Here is a 20715-nt window from a genome sequence, read left to right on the forward strand (position 1 = left end):
CCAGCATCTGTAGTTCCTTCTTAAAGACAGAGACTGTGCACGGTAAGGGAATGAGGAGGGAGAGGGGGAAGAGTGTGGAGGGAGGGGAGGGGTCTAAGCTATTACAGTAAATTAAACATTGTCACTAATGCCAGCGTGTTGTAGAGTAATAAGTCTTTAACAAATAATCTCGGAGCTGCCTGTGAAAACTTACCGGTACTCGCGGTAAAGTGAAGCCGCGGTCTCAATTAATAAGCGGCCGATTCGCGATCGTGGAGCCGAGGATCATATCCGCGGGCGGGCAGGGGTGGGGGGGGCGTGGCTGTACATAGTTCCGTCTGTAGCGGTCGTTTGCTCGTTTTCAGACCCTGATAACGGGAGAAAAACGGAGGGATATCGATCGCTATTTACCGCGAGTACCTAAGTTCCGCGATCGGAGCACTTTTTCCCGGCAAGTTTTCACAGGCAGCTTCAAGATTATTTGTTAAAGACTTATTACTCTACAACAGGCTGGCATTAGTGACAATGTTTAATTGACCGTGTTATAGTTTAGGCCCTCAATTTCATGAATGAATGAGTGAGTGAGTGAGTGAGTGAAAAGTAGGGACTTTGCTTTCTTGCACTTTAATCCACTTCGCAGCACTTTCTTCAGCTTTTTTATGCTTTTCCCAATAAATACAATGAACCTGCTGCAAGTTTCCATGACATTTATTCTACAGAACAACACATCGGAATCTCCAGTAAAACAGGCATCTGTGAAGCCCCCTCAGCCATTTTGTGTGCTTGCCTGAAACAAAGTGCGTGATTGGCCAACTGGCAGACAACTCAATGTCAAACGTGCTTTCATTGGACTAAAAAATTCCCGCCATTTTTCCCGGTTTTCTCTAATTTAATAAAAATGTGCAAGTCTTCTTCATATCGAGTTTCAGGGGCGATTTATATAAATATTTTTACACAATATGTGACAATTTCATGTAGTTTGGTGACTTGGGTCACGAAACTGCTGAATAAAGCTCCTCGGCCCACAGCCTATTCTCTGTACTCCCAATATGGCAACAATGTATTTGAACATTGGGCATTGTGACATCACATGATGGAACGTTCACCGGGGCTGTGGCTCCTGCAAAGGCATATGTAAATGAATCCATTCCGATTGGACATCTGTGAGCATCGGGCATTGTGACATCACACGATGGAACGTTCACAGGGGGCTGCGGCTGGTGCTGCTTGTGTGGGTGAGAAACCAGTTTATTTTTTAAATATTGTGGTGGGGGGAGGGGGGTGAAGGATTTGATTAAAAAAGTGTACTTAAACACGACGAAATGTATTGAGGAGCGGATACTTAGAAAGAAAAGCGAAATCTCTACCGAAATGGAAAAGACGTCGGCGATTCTGCGTCCGGTTTCGGAGTTGCGGAGAATCAAAGGAAGAAACGCGGCCGGAAGCCGTACATGCAAATGGATCCATTCCGATTGGACGTCCGGGAGCATCGGACATTGTGACATCGCACGGCGGGAACGAATCGAAAGGCAGGAAGGGATCCGTACTGCAGGCGGACGGATGGGTTTGAGTTTTATATATTAACTAGACCAAGTGCAGACCCGTTGGGTCTATTTCCCCAACAGCGTTTGCGGGGGGGGGGGGGGGGGGGGGGGGGGTGAGCACTCATATTAACCACCGCCCAAACTCACAGGTGGGGGGGGGGGGGGGGGGTGTGAGAAGAGGGGAGGAAGGGGAGAGGAGGAGGAGGAAACGGGACAGATTTGGGAGGGAAAGGAGAGCGGGGTAGGGGGTGAGAGAGGGGGATGGGGAGAGAGATGTGGGGGAGGGGGGGGGGATGTGGAGGTAGGTGAGGAGGGAGGGAGTGGGAGAGGGGTGGGGGGAGAGAGGGGAAAGAGTGGGGAGGGAGAGTGGAGTGGGAAGGGGGAGACATGGAAGAGTGGGGAGGGAGGAGGAGAGGGGTAGGGGGAGTGATGGAAGAGGGACAGAGGGGTAGGAAGGGGGTGAGTGGAGAGAGGGAAGGGGTGGGGTAGAGAGGGAAGGGGGTGAGGGAGAGTGGGATGGGTGGGAGAGGGAGAGGGGTGAGGAGAGGGAAACATAGAAATTAAGTGCAGTAGTAGGCCATTCGGCCCTTTGAGCCTGCACCACCATTCAATATGATCATGGCTGATCATCCAACTCAGTAACCTGTACCTGCCTTCTCTCCATACCCCCTGATCCCTTTAGCCACAAGGGCCACATCTAACTCCCTCTTAAATCTAGCCAATGAACTGGCCTCAACTACCTTCTGTGGCGGAGAATTCCAGAGATTCACCACTCTCTGTGTGAAACATGTTTTTCTCATCTCTGTCCTAAAGGATTTCCACCTTATCTTTAAACTGTGACCCCTTGTTCTGGACTTCCCCAACATCTGGAACAATCTTCCTGCATCTAGCCTGTCCAACCCCTTAAGAATTTTGTACGTTTCTATAAGATCTGCCCTCAATCTTCTAAATTCTAGCGAGTACAAGCCGAGTCTATCTTGTCTTTCTTCATATGAAAGTCCTGACATCCCAGGAATAAGTTTGGAGAACCTTCTCTGCACTCCCTCTATGGCAAGAATGTCTTTGACCATTGGACATTGTGACATCACACAATGGAACGTTCAGCGGGTGCTGGTGCTCCTGCAAAGGCATATGTAAATGATTCCATTCCGATTGGACATATGTGAACATTGGGCATTGTGACATTGGGCATTGGGCATCTAGATAAACAGGGTCTGATTAGGAACAGTCAACATGGATTTGTGCCTGGAAGGTCATGTTTGACTAATCTTCTTGAATTTTTTGAAGAGGTTACTAGGGAAATTGACGAGGGTAAAGCAGTGGATGTTGTCTATATGGACTTTAGTAAGGCCTTTGACAAGGTTCCTCATGGAAGGTTGGTTAAGAAGGTTCAAATGTTGGGTATAAATGCAGGAATAGCAAGATGGATTCAACAGTGGCTGAATGGGAGAAGCCAGAGGGTAATGGTGGATGGCTGTTTATCGGGTTGGAGGCAGGTGACTAGTGGGGGGTGCCTCAGGGATCTGTGTTGGGTCCTTTGTTGTTTGTCATGTACATCAATGATCTGGATGAAGGTGTGGTAAATTGGATTAGTAAGTATGCAGATGATACCAAGTTGTGGATAATGAAGGGGATTTCCAAAGTCTACAGAGTGATTTAGGCCATTTGGAAAAATGGGCTGAAAGATGGCAGATGGAGTTTAATGCTGATAAATGTGAGGTGCTACACCTTGGCAGGACAAATCAAAATAGGACGTACATGGTAAATGGTAGGGAATTGAAGAATACAGTTGAACAGAGTGATCTGGGTATAACCGTGCATAGTTCCTTGTAGGTGGAATCTCATATAGATAGGGTGGTAAAGAAAGCTTTTGGTATGCTAGCCTTTATAAATCAATGCATTGAGTATAGAAGCTGGGATGTAATGTTAAAATTGTACAAGGCATTGGTGAGACCAAATCTGGAGTATGGTGTACAATTTTGGTCGCCAAATTATAGGAAGGATGTCAACAAAATAGAGAGAGTACAGAGGAGATTTACTAGAATGTTGCCTGGGTTTCAACAACTAAGTTACAGAGATAGGTTGAATAAGTTAGGTCTTTATTCTCTGGAGCGCAGAAGGTTAAGGGGGGACCTGATAGAGGTCTTTAAAATGATGAGAGGGATAGACAGAGTTGATGTGGACAAGCTTTTCCCTTTGAGAATAGGGAAGATTCAAACAAGAGGACATGACTTCAGAATTAAGGGACAGAAGTTTAGGGGTAATATGAGGGGGAACTTCTTTACGCAGAGAGTGGTGGCGGTGTAGAATGAGCTCCCAGTGGAAGTGGTGGAGGCAGGTTCATTGGTATCATTTAAAAATAAATTGGATAGGCATATGGATGAGAAGGGAATGGAGGGTTATGGTACGAGTGCAGGCAGGTGGGACTAAGGGGAAAAAAAAAAAAAAAAAAAAAAATTGTTTGGCATGGACTTGTAGGGCCGAGATGGCCTGTTTCCGTGCTGTAATTGTTATATGGTGACATCACACGATGGAACGTTCACCATGGGCTGATTCTATGGGTGAGATGCCAGTTTTTTTTTTAAATATTGGGAGGGGGGGGGAGAAGGATTTGATTAAAAATGTGTACATAAATATGACAAAATGTAATCAGGAGTTTCTATAAGATCCTCCCTCAATCTTCTAAAATCTAGCGAGTACAAGCCGAGTCTATCCAGTCTTTCTTCATATGAAAGTCCTGACATCCCAGGAATCAGTCTGGTGAACCTTAACCATATAACCATATAACAATTACAGCACGGAAACAGGCCATCTCGACCCTTCTAGTCCGTGCCGAACACGTATTCTCCCCTAGTCCCATATACTTGCGCTCAGACCATAACCTTCCATTCCTTTCCCGTCCGTATAACTATCCAATTAATTTTTAAATGATAAAAACGAACCTGCCTCCACCATCTTCACTGGAAGCTCATTCCACACAACTACCACTCTCTGAGTAAAGAAGTTCCCCCTCATGTTACCCCTAAACTTCTGTCCTTAATTCTCAAGTCATGTCCTCTTGTTTGAATCTTCCCTCCTCTCAGTGGGAAAAGCTTATCCACGTCAACTCTGTCTATCCCTCTCATAATTTTAAAGACCTCTATCAAGTCCCCCTTAACCTTCTGCGCTCCAAAGAATAAAGCCCTAACTTGTTCAACCTTTCTCTGTAACTTAGTTGATGAAACCCTGGCAACATTCTAGTAAATCTCCTCTGTACTCTCTCCATTGGTGAACCTTCTCTGTACTCCCTCTATGGCAACAATGCCTTTGAGCATTGGGCATTGTGACATCTGTTTCCCCAACGGCGTTTGCGAATGGCGTTTGCGGGGGGGGGGGTGAGAAGAGGGGAGGGAGGAGGAGGAAACGGGATAGATTTGGGAGGGAAAGGAGAGCGGGGTAGGGGGTGAATGATGGGGAGAGAGCTTTGGGGGAGGGGGGGGTATGGGGAGGGAGGGGACGAGGAGGGAGGGATGGGGAGAGGGGGTGGAGGGAAAAAGAGGGGAAAAGAGTGGGGAGGGAGGAGATGAGGAGAGGGGGAGCGGGAGTGATGGAAGAGGGACAGAGGGATAGGGGAAGGGTGTGGGGGGCGAGAGGGAAAGGGGTGGGGTAGAGAGGGATGGAGAGAGGAGGTGAGGGAGAGGGGGAGGAGAGAGTGGGAGAGAAGTGGAAGAGTGGGGAGGGAAGGAGGGGTAGCGGGGAGTGGTAGAAGAGAGACGGGGGAGTGGTGGATGAGGGACAGAGGGGTAGGGGGAAGGGGTGGGGGTGGAGAGAGGGGGAAGGGAGGGGAAGAGAGATGGGGGGGGTGGGAGAGGGGCGTGGGGTGAGGGGGTAGAAGTGGAAGAGTGGGGAGGGATGGGTAGGGGGAGTGGTGAAAGAGGGACAGAGGGGTAGGGGGAAGAGGGTGGTGGTAGAGAGGGAAGGGGGTGGGAGAGAGAGAGATGGGTGGCAGAGGGAGAGGGGTGAGGAGAGGGACACATAGAAACATAGAAATTAAGTGCAGGAGTAGGCCATTCGGCCCTTCGAGCCTGCACCGCCATTATGATCATGGCTGATCATCCAACTCAGTATTCTGTTCCTGCCTTCTCTCCATACCCCCTGATCCCTTTAGCCACAAGGGCCACATCTAACTCCCTCTTAAATATAGCCAATGAACTGGCCTCAACTACCTTCTGTGGCAGAGAGATCCAGAGACTCACCACTATCTGTGTGAAAAATGTTTTCCTCATCTCAGTACTAAAGGATTTCCCCTTTATCCTTAAACTGTGTCCCGCGTGTCCTGGACTTCCCCAACATCTGGAACAATCTTCCTGCATCAGACAAATGCAATTCAGGACTTTTCACTTCACAAGCAAAACCAGAATGACAGTTAGTGAAGAATTTGAATAATCACTGAGCGTTCTCTATGGCAACAATGTATTTGAGCATTGGGCATTGTGACATCACACGATGGAACGTTCACCATGGGCTGGGCTCCTGCAAAGGCATATGTAAATGAATCCATTCCGATTGGACATATGTGAACATTGGGCATTGTGACATCACACGATGGAACATTCACCATGGGCTGGTGCTGCTTCTATGGGTGAGAAGCCGGTTTCTTTTTGAAATATTGTGGTGGGGGGGGGTGAGGGATTTGATTAAAAAAGTGTACTTAAACACGACGAAATGTAATGAGGAGCGGATACTTAGAAAGAAAAGCGAAATCTCTACCGAAATGGAAAAGACGTCGGCGATTCTGCGTCCGGTTTCGGAGTTGCGGAGAATCAAAGGAAGAAACGTGGCCGGAAGCCGTACATGCAAATGGATCCATTCCGATTGGAAGTCCGCGAGCATCGGGCATTGTGACATCGCACGGCGGGAACGAATCGAAAGGCAGGAAGGGATCCGTACTGCAGGCGGACGGATGGGTTTGAGTTTTATATATTAACTAGACCAAGTGCAGACCCGTTGGGTCTGCTCCCCCAATGGTGTGATTCCCCCAACCCAATATTCCACCATGCACCCGTCTCCTCCAATGGAACTGAAGCCGTTGCCAAATGTAAGTTTCCAGCACTCCTCTGCCTCCCTCAATTGCACCTCCCCTGCCTGCTGCAGCAGTGAAAAGTTCAGTGTTCCTGTCTTGCAACTTTGTTTCAAAGTGTGTTGGAAACTGATAGGAAGGAGCAGCCATCAACGAATCAAAAGGCAGGAAGGGATCCGTACTGCAGGCGGACGGATGGATTTGAGTTTTATATATTAATAGATAGATAGATTAGATAGATATATATTAGATAGATAGATAGATAGATAGATAGATAGATAGATAGATAGATAGATAGATAGATATACACAACAGCTTTAGCCACATTTATTGTGCAAAAAATAATAATTTTGATTATATTGAAAGTAGCTGTTTCTAGATTAATTCATGGGAATTAAACATTAAGTTCCTTCCATCTGGCATATGCTCATGACAGTGAGATTTAAAAAGCATGTTATATTGTGTATTCTTGTGTGAATGGGATTAATTTGTTATTTGGATACTTAGGCTATTTAAAACAATTATCCTTTTCTTAAGAAATAGAATCTACAGGACATTCTTAATGGAAAAGTAGTGGGCAGAAAGGCATGTCATGCGTGGTTCGAAGAGCAAAAACTTGTAGTTTACAATGCCAAAATTGAAAAGTTGAGGAAAAACAAGGTGTACAGAGTTGCTTATTGGTTACAATCTGAGGTGTATGATGATGCTATTGATTATGATATGCCAATGTACCAGGTAGCAACTGATCTTCTCCATAAAGACTTGGTCTATTGCTAGAAATTGTAATTTATTTACCTATCTGTTATGGACTTACAGCATATAATACAATAATATTAAAGTTCAGATCTTGAGAATATCACATTTTTGAATTTTCAAGGCAGTCTGGGTGTTTATTACTATTCCGTCACAACGGTCAATTTTGTAATTAGCTACAATTAGATAACTAACTAATCTTTTTATAGGCTTTAATTTCAGGTCATCCAAGTAAGATTTTATATTTGTTTCAGAATGTGTCAATCTATAATAACTGAAAATTTCATTCAGTTCTCTTAATTTTTAAGAAAGTTATGGTCTTTTGACTGTCCTCGATCACAGCTTTTGTGTTAAGTCAATGAAAAAGCAATAGGGAACAAGATGCTAATTTCCAAGTATGAAAAGGGCCATAATTTTTTTAATACTGAAGATATGAAAGTGAATTAGGGTCAAATTAAACGTATTATTACTGATGAAGATCAATGTGCTGAAAGCCTTCTTGACCACCCTATCTAGCTAGTGCAACGCCACTTAAGGAACTATGTACCTGCAATCCTAGATACCTCTGCTCTACAACACTGCTCACAGCCCTGCCATTCACTGGGAATGGGTCAAAGCCCTGGTTTGACTTCCCAAAATGCAACACTTGATACTTATAGTAAGATTAAACGAGAACTTACCAGTTTGAAGTTTGATCTTGATTTTATGAGGAGTTACGATGAGCGATTACGTGAAGAAGGGCCGTCTGTCTGCGTGCGCGTCAATCTTCAAAGCAGCGGTGTTAAATCACAGATAAAAAGACCTGAGAATAGTAAGATTGAAGAAACTAGAACTTCCATGTGACCTTGATAGTATGAGGGTGGGAGCGGTGGGCACGTAATCGCTCATCATAACTCATCATAAAATCAAGATCAAACTTCAAACTGGTAAGTTCTCGTTTATTCTCACTATTTTACTTCGGAGTCACGTGAGTGACTACGTGAAGATTTCAAAGCTCTGTCATTTTACGCCGGTTACGAATCCAGGCGTCACACACTGAATGGATTGACCATGGATGCGTGTAATTATTAAAGCATTCAGACATTACGTAGTGAAGTAAAGACACTGATGCTTAAAATGAAAGTAAAGTTTTTAAACACTTGTTCCCCCTCCCAACCTTGGGGGTAAACTAAGGGACAGAACTTAAAATGGTACGTGCAAACACCCCCAGTCTGGTAATAGGTTTGTTATCAAACCGGTGGACCGTTATTTCATTCGTCCATCCTGCAGCCACTAGGATGTCGTCAAGAGGCACGTCCATTGCTCTTGCTGCCGACGTAGATGCAGCCCTGGTGGAGTGAGATTTAGCCATATGAATGTTCACTCTGCTACCGCCATTACCCCCTTTGACCATCTCGAGATGGTTTGTGTTAACACCTTCTGGTCTGTTCTGAACCTCTGTGGTTCTCCGTAACTCTCAGATAGTGGTGTTAGTACGTTACCACACACAAAACCGTAGGTCCTCTGGATATGCCAAGAACTGGATTTCCATCCCTGGCATTCCTGGCCTGCTATGTTTTATCAGATTCCTGATTACGAATGTTATGTTGTTCATATTGGTGGTGATGTGGTCCAACCGTAGCTTCTGAAGTGTCTGGACTCTTTGTCAGCATACCACCTTCAGGGTTAGTTATAGGCGGTCCCCACTGTCAAAGTAGGGTTAGTACCACGCTCACATCCCATGTGTCCGTGTACCTTAGTCTTAGAGGTATTAAATTGTAAATTCCCTTCATGAATTTTGTTGTAAAGGGGTGCGTTCCTATCAACCCAGTGCCTTGCTTCCAGCATCAGATAGGAGAAGAGTGCGCCTCTGGCACTATAGATTGCACTATAACTTTGTTTATAGTTATAGTACAGAGTTGATAGGAAACTCCAAGACATCTGTTATCCGAACTGTGTTGTATTTGTTCGGACAGTCCTATGCCTTGAAATGGCCTCCTCAGAATCTGCAGACCAACAAGTTAATACGTTCGTGTATGTAGTGGATGATTACTCCCTGTAACTGGGTTCACTAGGAGGTCCCTGCTCTTGGGTACAGCCATAACTGGCTGGACTATAGTTCCTAAAAATTTTGGGAACCAGGCTTGAGTAGGCCAATCTGGCACTACCAATATGCCTGTGGCTTAGTCTTGCTTGATTTTGATCAAGCATTGGTTTGTGAGACAAATTTACGGAAAGCATGCATAAACAATCCTCCCCAATTGAGGGAGAAAGCATCCACTGCCTTTGCTCCTGGATCCTGCTTGCAGGACACATATCTGGGTAACTGATGGTTTAGTCTAGATGCAAATAGATCAATATCTGGTATGTCAAATCGTGTATTTATTTCATTAAATACTGCCTGATTCAACATCCATTCTGTGTTGTTATTAAACATTCATGATACAGCATCTGTCACCATGTTATATCTACCTCGTAGATTTCCCAAATATTCCTCTTGATACACCAGTGCCAAATGAGGTTCGTCAATCTGTCGTAAGATACAGATTTTACACCACCCTTGTTAATGGATATGTGCCACCACAGTGGTGTTATCAATCTGAATTTGAACAAGCACCGGTTGCATATTGCTACAGAAACCCTTGAGTCCAAATTGTGCCCCCAACAATTCTGGGTAATTGATTACATATGTTGGGGAATTACAGACTCCTGCTCATTCCATCTGCCCCCACAGCTCTAGACTGTGTTAGTGGCTCCCCATCCTTAGCCGCTTGCATAGGTCTGAAGAACCCTCGATGGCTTTCAAGCAAATTTTACTTTTAGTTTCCTTACGTTCGTTATCCACCATAGTTATTCAACAATGGCCTCTGCTGGCAATCCATAGTTTTGCCAATTTGGCCTGCATGGAATCTGAGTGTTTGTTCCTTTGCTCGCTGTAAATTCTGGTAATGCGAAGGCCCGTACGTTCTGCTGGAAATGCAGCTACTATTTGCCAATTATACTCGCTGTTTGCCTGATAGATGGCTAGTATTTGACTATCAGGTCATAGCAGGCTTGATTTATATAGTCGTTTGCCCCTAGGCAAAGTCACCAACATATTTACTGTTTTTGATAGTAAATTCTAGGTAATCAATTACCCTTGTAGGTGTCAATTTTGATTTAACTGGATGGATGAGGTAACCAATTCTATCAAACAGGGTTTTGGTTTGCTTTGACTGATGCTTCTGCCAATTCTTTGTGACTCCAAAATGAAATAGTCCAAATATGCCATTACTATGTGGTTCTGTGACCTTTGTAGGCCCAGAATTGGTTTCCGTAGTTTTGTCAATAGTCTAGGAGCTGATGTCAACCCATTTGGCAGATCCATACCATCCAGTTAAACTTCAAATATCTCCTGTTCTTAGTGAATAGACACCGAATAGTATGCATCTTTTAGGTCGATGCATGCCATGTGACCATTTTATAGGAAGCTCCTATAAAACAGTAGTTAGCCCATAACAAAATTACTGTTTCTAAAAGTTTGTACTGCACAAATGAGTTAAACCTGGATGAAGTGACATCCTCCATCTGTCACATGTCCTGAATGGCAGTCCTGCCCAAAAATACTGGGCCTGCCTCGATGACAATTCCAGTCCAAGTTCTAAGTCTGCTTGGAACCTGTGTATGTTGTGCAGTAAAAATTATCACATGTTATTACAGGTGCGCAACCTTTTATCCGGTGTTCCGGAAACCGAAAAACTCCGAAAACCGGCCATTTTTTCCAGATGTCGACTGCGCACCAAAGCTCCCGTTTGGCGCCAAACTTGACCCGAAACGACCCACGGTCAACACAGGTCTGTACTACTGTAGCTGCTGCCTCCTCCCTGGAGACCGGGGAGACACTTAAACATCTGTAAATCATTGCTTAAATGTTAGTCAGTTAGTTTGGAGGACTTTTATGTGAAGGGGGGGTGAAGGGGTAAACTTTAATTCTTAGTCCCCTACCTGGTCGGAGAGGCGGGGAGCGGTCAATGCCTTACCGGGTCGCCGTGCAGTAAGCTCCGCAGCGCTGTGGCCGGTGGGGCTGCGGGCGGCGCCGGTTGTAGCTCAGACCCCGATAACTCTACCCCTTGCTGCTCCGGCACTCCAAATCCAGCGCTGCCCGCGGACGGGCCCCCCAGCTCCGCGAATGTCGGGAGTCGGCAGCGTCGCAGCGCTGGGATACCAGCGGGGAGCGGGCAATGCCTTACCGGGTCGCCGTGCGGCAAGCTCCGGAGCGCTGTGGCCGCCGACTCCCCAACATTCGCGGAGCGTCGCTGGATTTGGAGCCGCGCAGCCAGGGGTAGAGTTGCCGGGGTCGGAACTCCAACCGGCGCCGCCCGCGGCCGGACGGAGCCCCCAACTCCGCGAGGTTGGGAGTCGCCGACCAGGTAGGGGACTAAGAATTAAAGTTTCCCCCTTCACCCCTACTCCACCACCACCACATAAAATCCCTCCAAACTAACTGACTAACATTTATGCAATGATTCTCCCGGTCTCCGGGGAGGAGGCAGCTGCTCCAGACTTTTCAAGCCGCCCACGCTACCTACCTAATCTACGCTAAAAATCTTCCATTCGGAAATCCGAAAATGTCCGAAATCCGACAAGTGTCTGGTCCCAAGGCTTTCGGATAAAAGGTTGTGCACCTGTATCTGTTTTAAAACCAGTTCTGCAAATTCATGTTATTGTCATTTTGAACAAGAACATAAGTGTAAATTACCAACATGTAACAGCTCCACAATCCCTTGTTTCAGTAAACCCAGACCCACCTACCTCCATGGCTACCGGTGGTCTTGTGGTAAGCCCAAAGGCCCCTGATGCGGGTTCCTTTTCTCTCCTTGATTGGGAGTAGGACTGGTAAGGGAGTGTGGATTCCATGTTTCTCCTGACCTCTGCTTGGGTCTGGTCTGAACCTCATCATACTGAACCTGCCTTGTAGGACAATTCTGGCCATTATTTTGAGTCTGCCTTGAAAGACGACTCTGATCATATTTCCGTGCCCAGCTTTCAAGCTACCACCGGATTCAGTGAACCGCTTACCCCCTATGGAGGTGTGGGGTGTGTTGTCGCCTATGCGGATATTCTGCCAACTGCTGGCTCTTGAAGCCATATGTATGCTTCAGTATGTTCATACTTTAAATTCGAGATCAGTTACCTACTGATCATTCACACTCCCCTCCACTGAAAGTCAGGTTCGTAGGCAGCCCTGAAAACAGGTGCTGCCGCAGGCCCCTGAGGATATCTGTGCTGACATGTTCCTCTCCTCAGAGCAGGAGGCATTTGTGCAGCCCTGAAAACAGGTGCTGCTGCCTGCTGGTTCTACATTATACCCGGGCTGTCAAGAGCTAGATTCCATCCAGGGAAGCACCCAGTGGAACCTAGATGATTGCAGAAGCACTTATTTTCTGTTTGTTAGTATGGAAGCTTATTATTCCTTTTATGTAAAGCATTTTGGTGTTGACTTAAACAGTGCAATATAAGTAAAACTTACTTACTTACTTTCTTTCTTCTGCTTGTCCCTGGGAAGGTCCCCCCCCCCCCCCCCTCTTCTTTGTACTCTGATTCAGAGTGGTTTCTTCCACATGTAGTTCCCCCTCCAATGGGGAAGACATTGGGCTGCCCCATGTGCGAGGCTCCCGGCACCGGCACTCCTGTAGGCCCCGGGCTGATACTGCTCCCTCCCTTGGAGCAGATTATTGTTGGAGCAACTTCTCCTGCCGATTTTGCTGTCGGCGCTAATGTCGGGAAGCGTTGCTCCATGTGGGAGAGTCGTCCTCAGACGCTCTCCATTGAGGGAGGGTATCCCTCTTTCCCGGACTCATCAGAGTCAATGGGTTTGATAGACTTGCGGGTGGCATTACGCCCCGCAGGACAACCACGGAGCTCCTGCTCCCGCGCAAAGTCTCCTGCCGTGTTGGAGCAACTTCTCCATAAGTTGCTCCATGTGGGAGAAGTCGTCCTCAGATGCTCTCCGTTGAGGGAGGGTATCCCTCTTTCCCGGACTCATCAGAGTCAACGGGTTTAGACTTGCGGGTGGTATTACGTCCCGCAGGACAACCACGGAGCTCCTGCTCCCGCGCAAAGTCTCCTGCCGATTCTGCTGTCGGCGCTAATGTCGGGAACAAGACCGTCGCCCGCTATTTGGAAAGCTGCGGTCTTCGGCAGCCGACATGCCCGCGGGCTGTCTCCTCGACATCTGGGCTCTGAAAAAAACTTCAAGCCCGAAAGAACGCAGGTAAATGATTTCAACTTTCCTTACCTGCTCATCCCGACGGCTGGGAGGACACAGTGCCTGCCAGTCCGTCGCGCGTGTTGCGTTCAGACGTAATGACGCGCACGCAGACGGACGGCCCTTCTTCACGTAGTCACTCACGTGACTCCGAAGTAAAATCTGTATTAAACTCCCTTAACCATTCCTCAGCCCGCCTGCCCGACCAATCAAGATCCTGCTGCAATGTTTCATGAAGAGACACTAGTGAATCCGTTCACTGCTGCTGCGCAAGAGCATCCACCCATTCGTCTTATCTAAACACTATTAGCACATTATTCTATTCCTTTCTCCTTCTTAGTCCATCCACTCAATGACATAATGTATTCAATGCTCTATTCACTCAAGTAACAATGTATCATAATTTTTTAATATAATGAAATAAAGTTACTGATTTCAATTGCTTTTTTTTACAATGAAGAATTATGTTGGTTAATAGTGATCTTGTGAATGATCTTGAAAGACTTGACAGCGATAGAGAGGGTGCAGAGGACCCTCATGTTTTTGCCTGGGATGGAGGGATTCAAAAGTCAAGAGTGTTTAATTGCCCTAAGTACCAAAATAGAATAATGAAATCCTTGCAGCAGCACAACAGGTTTGTAAACACTACTTAATTGACAGGATAATAAAGGGAAAAAAAAGTTGTTCAATAAATAATAAAACACAATATAGTGCAATACAACACAGAACTCCAAAGTTCCTAGTGCAACCAAGGAAGATCGTAGTTGGTGTTTGTAGTGTTCAATAGCCTGACGGTTGTTGGGAAGAAGCTGTTCCTAAATCTGGAGGTCAAGGTTTTCAGTCTCCTATACCTGTTTCCCGATGGCAGGAGTGAAATTAGTGTGGCCAGGTCTCGTTGGCATGAGTGAAATTAGATCATTGCCGGTGGAGTGAGTCCTTAATGACGCTGGCTGCCTTTTTGAGGCATACCTCCTATAGATCCCCTCAATGGTGAGAAGGTCAGTACCCATGATGGACCAGGCAGTGTCCAGCGCTTTTTGTAATCTCCTTCATTCCTGGGTTTTTGAATTGTCAAGCCAGGCCGTGCTGCAACCAGTCACTTTCAGTTATGAGCAGAGACTGGAGAGAATAGGTCTGATTTCCGTGGTACAAAAAAGGTTAGTTTAAGAGGGGACATGATGGAGGTAATTATAGGAGACACATATAGAGGGTAGACTGCAGGAGGATGTTTCCCATGTCAGAGATAGATAAAACTAAAGGACATAGATTTAGGGTAAGGAGTAAGGGATTTATAGGCCTGTCTCACTTAGGCACAAAAAGTCATGGCGTCTTTCTGATTGCCGCTAAATTAAAAAAACGTTGAAACATTTTTGGCGACAGTGGGTTTGACACCGATGAGCGTAGCTGGACTTCTCCTGACCGAGGTGCTGTCGTAGGTTGTCGCCGGTTTTTCGGCGACCTGCTATGACTGACAGTCGCCGGCAGTTGCCTAAAAAAATCGCCGAGTGGGACAGGCCCATCAGAGGGAATCTGCGGGAGACATGAACGCAGAGATTCTGACAGCATTTAAGAAATGTCTAGATGAGTGTTTGAATTACCCACACAAAGAAGACTATGGGTCAAGTGCTGAAAGATGGGATTAATAGGGATGAGTGCCAATGGATGCATGGATGTTGCAGGTCAAATGGCCTATTTCCATGCTATATGACTATGAACTATTTCTTCTCATCCAGTTTTACTGAACTGTTGACCATCATTGGATAATTAGGTGGCACAACAGCAGACAATGCAAGTGCACTACTTGCTGTCCCAACCATCTGTAAAATGTGACCAAAATTGGTAATTAATAGAGGGTGTATTGGCCTTAGCTTGGTTGGATTCCATAGTAGAGTTCAGATTGGCCCCCTACTATCTCCTCTAATTCCTGCAAGGAAATATATAAATTAATTGGATAAGGACAGAGGTGCACCGAAACCACTCAGGCTTGTACTAAAATAGCTATCTAGATATCCCTGAACGAGTCAGCAGTGCAGAAAAAGAGGAGAAAACCTGAGGAAAATATATATTTAAAAAGTGCGTGACTCACCTTTACTGATAACTCCAAGAGACAGTATCTCCCCTGGTGGTGAATCAAAATACCAGTACTGCAAGACTTTATATATTGCATTGGCCAAGGAAAGACCTATAGGACGTATTGCCATCTGCTGAAGTATTGTTCGGTGAGAATGTACTGCTTCCTGGAACTCGGTCTCTATCCATTCACTGTAAAGTAAAAGTTGAGGCAAAAATAATACACGACACTGGTGTAAAAAATCCCCAATAATTATATCTAACAATCCCAGCCTGGAAGGATAGGGAAGATTCATTGTTGATTTCTAGAATTAAGGAATTGTCTTAAGATAAATAAAACCAACTAAATTGACCCAAAACATGGAGACATAAAAGACTACTGTCTTGCTGTCGCAAGAGAGCAAGCAATATCATCAAAGACACCACCCACCCAGCACACAAACTGTTCACCCTCCTACCTTCCGGTAAGCGCTACCGCAGCATGCGGAGCAAAACCACTGATTCAAAAACAGCTTTTTTCCCTCAGGCCATCAGACTACTCAACACACTTAAGAAAATTCCATGAACAGTACCCAAACAAAGACAACAAACTGTGAAAATAACTTTGGCTCAATGTCTCCAGTACGAAATTTGCACTTTTTCTATATTGCACCTTTCATTGTTGCACCCAGTTTAAAATACCTCAAAGGTTTTGCTACATTTTGGCATACTGTGAATATTTTAATATTTTAAATAATGTATGTCTATTGTCTATTTTTATTGGTATGTTGTCTGTCTGTGTTTTTAATATTACTTGCACATTTGGAGTATGGGGAAACGTAATTTCGATCCTATGTGTAATTACTGTTGCATAATTGAATTGACAATAAAGTTACTTTGAACTTTGAACTTTGAACTACTGATGCTGGAATTTAAACTAAAATAACCCACTGTTGGGGGAACTCAGCAGGTTAGGCAACATCTGTGATAGAAAATGGACGAACACCATTTTGGGTCAGGACCCATCTTCAGGCCCTAAACTTACTGGATAGAGGAAATGACAGATAACCTTAGAAAAACATGTAAAATTGCATAAGGAGGTGGGTGGGGGTAATGAATGTTTCCCACGGTGGACACTTTCAAGATAAAGATATACTTCTTTAGAATTGAGATGTGTAGGAAAGCACGGCAGATGCTGGTTTAAATCGAAGGTAGACACTGTAAATGACCCGGTCATTTGCATAATGTGGTCCAACATAATTTTATTACAGTACACTTCAGCATGTTGTTATAGCTTGTGTAGCGACTATTCGACTCCCGGCATGAGCTGAGTTCTGATAATATAAACTGCATAGTAAGCGGAGCTACTACTAATAAAGCACTACAATTGGTTAGTGTGAAGTAACCAATCTACATCTGTCCTTGTAGAAATGAAATGAAGCACATTTAAATGCAAGCCAATAAGCAGAAACACACTAATACGTAATGGCTAAATAATACAGTACCCGAAACGCTAATAACGCATACAGGGACATATAGATGGTTACACAAAATCTCCATATCTAAGGGGTGGCCTACAGACCTGTCCCGCGCGCATGTGTGGTATAGATCTGCGTCTCCTCCCTTCACCGCGGAAGTGACCGGGGAAGTAACTGGGAACGGTGCCGGAGGCTCGCAGAGTGGAGGCGGCGAAGGGAGGGACACCATCCGCTGGAGCTCATTGTATACACTGTCGCGCATAGCAAGCTGGATACAGTGTGGTGCTCGGACCACAGGTGTAACATTTGGATCAGTGGCGATATTGTACTTGATGGGCAGCTTTCCAAGCTTGTCATCAAATAGTTCTTTGTATTGTGAGTGTCTGCTGATAGGAGCCCTCAATGGTAGAGATTTGATGGACAGCAGGCCCAAAGGTGACCAAGCCTAGAACCTGGCGTGCGTTGTTGATGCCAAGCAGTGTTGCAGAACCCCCCCCCAAACAATGAAAAACTGCAGTTTGGGAGCTTGTGACTCTACGTGGCAATTCAGTTCAGTTTCTCCAATTGAGAGCAGTACCTGTCCCCCGTAGGCTCGTAACGTAGCCATAGTGTTTGCAATACGTTCGCTATTACGAATTTGTTCAAATTCAGATAAAGACATGACATTACATTTCGCACCAGTCTCAATCTTTGCAAGTGTAGTGTTGTTGTTAACGAGGACAGAGACTTCAGGGTCAAGTTGCTTGTTAGTGGAAGCAAACAGGGAGTGAATGTCTGGACTGTTATCTTGGTTCGCAGGGAGGTGAGCAGGGGATGGCTCTTCCAGCTCTTGGAATTTGTTATTTTTGAGCTCTGCTGTTGGAATAACTTAAGGCACGCACAGTGATTAAAATCCAAAGACTTTATTAGCATTACAGCATGGGTAACTTCATCTTAACACATAACTTGAGACTGAGGGAGAAAGGGAAGAGAAGCTTTCTGTTAAACTAGTGGGCGGAGCTACAAGTAGGGTCATAACATGAGTGACACTGATCTACATCCTCCCTCTTAAAGAATTAAATCTCAGTACAAAACCATTGACTAAATAAGGCATGCATAGCAGTTGACAATAAACTGGAGGAAAGTCAAACATAGCCCGGGTACTTCACGGTGGGCTTGCAAACGTGACCAGCACGTGTGCGCTAAAAACCATCTCGGCCTTTCCCCACCGGGGACAGAGTCGATGGCTTGACTAGTGACGGAGATTGAACCAGCCTTCCCGGTGATGAAACAGGGGCGTCGCCACTGGCAGTGCAGCCGGTGGGCTTGCAAACGTGACCAGCACGTGTGCGCTAAAAACCATCTCGGCCTTTCCCCACCGGGGACAGAGTCGATGGCTTGACTAGTGACGGAGATTGAACCAGCCTTCCCGGTGATGAAACAGGGGCGTCGCCACTGGCAGTGCAGCCGCTCCAGAAATGGGTTGTTGTATTGGTGCAGGCGGATCGATGCCGCTGGATGCGGACAGAAGTACACTTGTACGCTCTGGATAATATGGAGGTGGAGCTGACTCATTCACAGGCAGGATATGTTGTCTGTTACGCCTGTAGGTGCCGCCATCGGCACTGACCAGATATGAGCGTGGCTCAGAGGCAGTTCCAGAAATTACACCGATACGGTCATGGCCTTAGTCAGTTTGCAAAGAGCTCTGCAAAATGGCGAGCAAGCATAAAAACTACCCTGCGAGAAGTGGGGCTGCAAAGAAAATCGATGTCAAACATGCGAGACAGCTGCCCTGCCAGCAGCATGGTCATCATTTCTACTTTTTATGGGGTTTTTTTAGTGTTTCCAAATGTGTGCTTTAATGTCTCTTGGTGTGTCTTGTGTGGGGGAGTGGTGAGGGGGGAAAGGGGGAACCACGTTCGGTCGCCTCCTCCACGGAGGGGCAACTTTTTCCATGTCGCCTCCCTTGCGGCCTAACACCATGGATTGGTGCGGCCTTTCCCGGAGTAGGGCCCAGAGCTTCAGCAGTGGGCGCAGTGTGGACTTTTTCCATCGCAGAGCAGGGCGAACCCATGCCGGGGTCGCCAGAACGCAGTGCTCTGATCGCTGGCCCGCTGGACGCGCATGGAAGTACACTTGTATGGTTTGGATAATACGGAGGTGGAGCTGGCTCATTCACAGGCAGGATATGTTGTCTGTTACGCATGTAGGTGCTACCATCAGCACTGACCAGATATGAATGTGGCTCAGAGGCAGTTCCAGAAATTACACCTATACGGGCATGACCTTAGTCAGTTTGCAAACGAACCACCTTGCCCCTTGGTTAATGGTGGCAGCGGCCTACAACATCTTGAAGCCACGGTCTGCGGATCTACAGCGACAGAGTTGGGGATTCCCGGAGAAGAGCTCCGACCGCCGGCCCACGGCCTACAACATGGCCTACAACTGGCCGCTTAGGAAAAGGGGAGATGCAGCGAGACCTGGGTGTCATGGTACACCAGTCATTGAAAGTAGGCATGCAGGTGCAGCAGGCAGTGAAGAAAGCGAATGGTATGTATCAAAGGTATCAAAGGTCAAAGGTATTTTATTAGTCGCATTCACATACACCCAGGTGTAGTGAAGTGAAATGCTTTTTGCCATTTTGCAGCACACAAAAAAAGAATACAGACATAACACCAATAAGAGTTTTAAACACAAAGAACATCCCCCCACAATGGCTCCCACCATGATGGAAGGCACAAAGTCCAGTCACCAACCCCAGTTCACCCATCGTCGTGCCCATTGAGGCCTCCACAGTTGCCTCTACAGAGGCCCGATGTTCCAGGCCGTTCTCGCCGGGTGATGTCGCTCCAGCGTCGGGAGAGTCCTCCCAGCGGCTTGGGAACCCTGGAACGGCCGCTTCCGCACTGGAGGCCGCGGCTTCCGAAACCAACAAGGCCGCGCCGGTTGGAGCTCCACAACTGGCAATCTCATCTAGAGATCCCAGGCTCCTGGTGTAAAGTTCAGCGCCGCCGCCCGCAGCTGGTTGCTCCACAGTCCCGCAGCTCCGCGATGTTTTACCCGGTGGTCTCAGCTCACCGGAGCCCCAGCGCGGCGACCCGGGCAAGGCATTGCCCGCTTCGCGTTAGCGCTCCAGCGCTGTGCCGCCACCGAAGCCGAGCTCCGCGATGTTTTACCCGGTGGTCTCAGCTCACTGGAGCTCCAGCGCGGCGACCCGGGCAAGGCATTGCCCGCTTCGCGTTAGCGCTCCAGCGCTGTGCCGTCGCCGAAGCCGAGGTTCTGGGCGGTCTCCGACAGGAAACGCCGCTCCAGGCCCGCTGGTAGGCTGCGAGGATGGGTCGAAACTGCAGCCCGGAGAAAAGCTGCCTCTCCGACCAGGTAGGGACCCTGAAAGGTAGTTCCCCCCCACCCCCCACATAAAAAAGTCTAGACCTCCAAACAAAACACTAACTAAAATAAAAAATAAAAAGATGAAAAGACAGACAGCTGCTGGCTGGGTAGCCATGCACAGAACAGCGCCCCCTGACTTTAGCTTTCATAGCAAAAGGATTTGAGTATAGGAGCAGCGAGGTTCTACTGCAGATGTACAGGGTCTTGCTGAGACCACACCTGGAGTATTGCGTACAGTTTTGGTCTCCAAATCTG

General features: G+C 46.7%; 1 protein-coding gene across 4 annotated transcripts in view; it reads right to left on the bottom strand.

Moving 5' to 3' along the window:
* LOC129698918 (putative malate dehydrogenase 1B) overlaps positions 1-20715 on the bottom strand; it is an 85608-nt gene that overhangs the window by 30816 nt on the left and 34077 nt on the right. For 3 of the 4 annotated variants that reach the window (XM_055638357.1, XM_055638354.1, XM_055638353.1), the window contains one exon: positions 15648-15823. In XM_055638357.1, the coding sequence (XP_055494332.1) occupies positions 15648-15823 (176 nt within the window). Of the gene's footprint in view, positions 1-13975; positions 14109-15647; positions 15824-20715 lie in introns of those variants that run through there. The other variant, XM_055638356.1, reaches the window with a different exon arrangement.

This window comes from Leucoraja erinacea, chromosome 7 (assembly GCF_028641065.1).
Source record: "Leucoraja erinacea ecotype New England chromosome 7, Leri_hhj_1, whole genome shotgun sequence".
NCBI lineage: Eukaryota > Metazoa > Chordata > Chondrichthyes > Rajiformes > Rajidae > Leucoraja > Leucoraja erinaceus.